Source organism: Orycteropus afer, unplaced genomic scaffold (assembly GCF_000298275.1).
Source record: "Orycteropus afer afer isolate SDZICR_OR568_19922 unplaced genomic scaffold, OryAfe1.0 scaffold00278, whole genome shotgun sequence".
Classification (NCBI taxonomy): domain Eukaryota; kingdom Metazoa; phylum Chordata; class Mammalia; order Tubulidentata; family Orycteropodidae; genus Orycteropus; species Orycteropus afer.
Window position 1 is genome coordinate 1098988 of NW_006921865.1, and position 4384 is coordinate 1103371.

General features: G+C 35.1%; 1 protein-coding gene across 1 annotated transcript in view; it reads left to right on the top strand.

The window, feature by feature from the left end:
* The first annotated feature begins 694 nt into the window (after positions 1 to 694).
* WDR17 (WD repeat domain 17) overlaps positions 695 to 4384 on the top strand; it is a 170482-nt gene continuing 166792 nt past the window's right edge. Inside the window, exon 1 of the mRNA XM_042782268.1 lies at positions 695 to 760. Within this exon, the coding sequence (XP_042638202.1) occupies positions 695 to 760 (66 nt within the window). The remainder of the gene's footprint in view (positions 761 to 4384) is intronic.

A 4384-nucleotide genomic window follows, 5' to 3' on the forward strand; every position in this document is an offset into this window, starting at 1 on the left:
AGAGGAAAAATGTGGCAGTCTGCTTTCATAAAGACTTAACACACTGCTGTCGAGTCGCATCCAACTCATAATGACCCCTCCTTGGGTTTCCAAGGTGATATCACTAGGAAATAGATTGCCCAAACTTCCTTCCAAGGAGTGGTTGGTGGTGGTTGTTATGTGCCATCGAGTCGCACCCGACTCATAGCGACCCCTCATTGGGTTTCCGAGGCAGGATCACTACGGAGGTAGATTGCCCCATCTTCCTTCCGAAACCCTGTGGAACAGTTCTACTCTGTCCTGTAGGGGGTACTATTGAGTCAGAATTGACTCAGTGTCATTAAAAAAAAAAACAAAACTCTCTGCTGTTGAGTTGATTTGACTCATAGCCACCCCCTCTTGGGTTTCTGAGGCTGTATCTCTACAGAAGTAGAATGCCCAGTCTTCCTCCCTAGGAGTGGCTGGTGGGTTTGAACCACCAGGCTTCTGGTTAGCAGTCAAATGTCTTAGGCACTATACCACCAGAGCTCAGTGTCAATAGGTTTTAGTTTTTTGAAAATTACCAAATTGTTTTAGTTAAGATGTTTGTGTAGATCCAGCTTATTATACTAAACATCACAAAAGCTTGTTTAGTTGAACCACGTTGTTGTTACTTTAGGTGCTGACTATTCTGATGCTGAATTTCCAATTGCCTTGATTAAAATAGAAACATTCTATGGCTTGGATAACTTACATTTCACATTGGTATGATCAAGATGATTGGTACCAAGGACTACAAAGAGTAAGATATATTTATGTTGTCATTATGCTTTCTGTGATTTTTTTGTTATGTTTCTCATGTAGCTGTGTTTCTGTGTCATTTATATGGTTGATATTTTTTTATTGTAAAATTCTGAGGGTGAAAAAGGCACTTATTAAATAAGTTTCAGAGCAAAGTGCATCTCATATATACTGTATGTTCTTATATAAAGATAGCTAAAATTACATGATGAAGAAAAAGTGTTGTTTTTTCTGACTTGATTTCAAGTAAATCTGAGTAATATTTGCAGATTGTCTTTAGGCTTTAAGTATAAAATAGTGTTTTATAAAATGAGATAGATGCATGAAAATAGCAACAGTTTCAAGAAATCATTTCACCTAATGAAAAATACTTAACAGGCCAGAAGAAAAGTATATCACAATAGCATGTATTATAATGATACTGAAAAGAAGACACAAAAATTTTTTGAAGAGTGCCAAGTTATATCTGATAATTTTTTAGGCTATTGATTATGTTGCAAAAGAATTGTTACTATGACAGCTTTTAAACTTCAACCAAACCAAACTTACTGCCATCAAGTCACATCTGACTCATAGCAACCCCTCCTTGGGTTTCTGAGGCGGTACCACTACAGAAGTAGATTGCCCAAACTTCCTTCTGAGGAGTGGATGGTGGGTTAGAACTGCCATCCTTCTGGTTAGCAGTCAAATGCCTTAGGCACTATGCTACCAGAGCTCTAGTATTTTGACAATAGATACTCGGATTTATTATTGCAACAGTAGAAAAAGTACTATTGAAAAGTACACTTTATAAATACATTTTCTTTAGAATAATATATGATTATCTTTGACTATTTTCAACTTTGTAATGATTTCTTAATTATTTAAAGAAGACAATTTATGAATTTTTCTTCACACTAGTAATTGAAACAGAAGAGCCAGAATATATTCCCCAATTTCTACCAATTGTTGTTTAAGAGCATAAGATGCTAAATATAGACAGCATTGAATTTTTTCCTCCCTATTTTTTCAGGTCCCTATGCTAATCACATCAACCAAAGAGAGTTTCTCAGTATTTTACTTTCTTAAATCCTCAGGAGTTTAAAACTACTTTGGGTTTTTTTCAGATACATTTTTTTTTAAGCTCTCAAAAACATTAGTAAACATTTCTAGGGCAGTAAATATCTAAATGTGGATAATAATTATACTATAAATCCTAGGCAGTCTTCAGGAAACAGTTGGGAAATAGTGGGTAGCTTTTATCTTGAATCCAAACCTTATCTGTAAGCAATGGAAATAGTATAGCATATGATTTTGATAGTACCCCTCCAAGCCTCACCAGAAACATAAACATACACACATTATAATACTAGTATCCTTTGTTTGTATTGTGTGTGTACATGTTAAACCTAATAACAAGTGTGATACTGATGTTTTGAAATAGAAGGCATTGTTTTTTTTCAGTTGCAGCCCATATATCTCGAAGGGTTAGAGATGATAGCATGGTTGATAGAACATGGAAGAGTGATTTTCAGAAGTATTTTTATGAAAAATTTATACTTCTTTGAGGTGGCTTTAAGGCAGCTCAAAGATTAGATTATGGGAATTCAAAAACTTTCCCTCTACCTTGACCCCAAGCTGCCATTTAACACTACCACTGGCTTTTATAAGGGACTTCCTGATTCTGAAACATATTAACAGAATAACTGTTCTTATGTATAGAAGTAGTCCAACTCTAAAATTACCATATCATATTTATTAGTTTGGGCTCTTTTTTTTTTGGAGCTTGTGTTTATTATACTGACTTAGGTGAGAATGAAAGATCCTATTTAAAAAAAATAAATTTGGCATATGAATATCTATTTTAATTTTTCCCAGAAATACAGCTTTTTATTATTCAGGATTTTGTATATGCATACGTACCCTATATAACCAGCATTCAACCTAGTAGATTTTTAAATAAACAAATTTAAAAATTAAAAAAATAAAAAAACTTACAGGAAAAGATAAGTGATTTTTTTTTTTTTTTTAATTAAAATGAATAATTTAGACATGCTTGAAAAATAACGTACATGAGTTCCGGTAAGATGGTGGAATAGGCAGAAAGACTGCACAGACGCTCTTCAACAAAGAAAAGGGTAACCAATTAACACAGATACAGAAGATAATCCTGGACCCCTGAGCTTTGAAGGGAAGTATATAGAAGTGGACTAAACTCCAATGAGCAGAAGAATTTGCATGAAAACACCAAAAAAGGAGACATATGGAGCTGTGGTCTGGCAGTGATCCTGATGGCACAGACAGCTTGGATATGGCCAAGTGGTGGTAGAACCTAAGAACTAACCTAAAAATCAGCCCTGCTAGCTAGGAACTGTACAGAGGACTGTTCTGGTGGCTGGGAAATAAAAGGGAAAGCAGAGAAGAGGAAAGCAGGCTGAGCTGTGGACTTTTGCCTGTCTAGAGGATGAAGCCATATTTTGAATGTTTACAAGTGGCTTGACCATTTTGGATATTTAAAGTGACAGCGTTCTCCCAGGTTCTAGGGACTTAAGAACAGACTTTGCTTGCTAGGAACCACAAAGACATCCTGGATGCATGGATTACTAGAAAACTTCACTTACTGAGTGAGAGTTACCACCTCCTTCTTCATCAATGGGCCTATGATAAACAACCACCAAGAAGAGCCAGACTCACTCTTGGCTGCTCGTCACAAACAGTTAAAAGAGATCTAAATACAACAATGTCACAATGTCTTGGAGACAGCAGACCATCACAGTACACACAAAGAAGCAAGATAAAGTGGTAGAAACAAGGGAGTAGAATACAGATCCAGAACACATTCCTGAGGAAGAAACAGCATTGGAACTCCCTGATAAGGAATTCAAAAGAATTATATTTAAGTATCTTCAATCGATTTTGAAACAGATCAAGGAAAACACAGACAAAACCCTAGAAGAATTTTGGAAGAAAATACAAAAACAAAATGACAAAATAAATGAAACATTAGAAATGATTCAAAATCTACTGATAGAAATCCAGAAGATTAATACTAAATTGTCAGAAATAGATAGAACATTTAAAGGGCAAAGGAGTAGAACAGATGCAGTGGAAGACAGAATTAATGAGAGTGAAGACAAATACCTGAATACTTCTATGAAAAGGGATCAATCAGAAAAAAGATCAAAACAAAATGAAGAAAGCCTAAGGTTCATGTGGTATACGATCAAAAGGAATAACCTATGTGTCATTGTAATTCCAGAACAGGAAGAGAAAAATAAAACCACTGAGAAAATTGTCGAAGATTTCTTGGAAGAGAACTTTCCTAACATGATGCAAGATGAGAATATATCTGTTCAAGAAGTCCAACGAATACCAAACAGGATAGACCCCAAAAGAAAATCACCAAGGCATATCATCATCAAACTCATTAAAACCAAAGACAAAGACAGAATCCTAAAAGCAGCACGAGAAAAACAAAAGTTACTTACAAAGGACAACCAGTAAGAATGAGTTCTGATTTCTCAGAAGAAACCATGCAAGTGAGAAGGCAATAAGATGGTATATATAAAACCCTGAAAGAGAAAAATTTTCAACCAAGAATAATATACTCAGCAAAATTGTCCCTCAAATATGATGGTAAAATGAG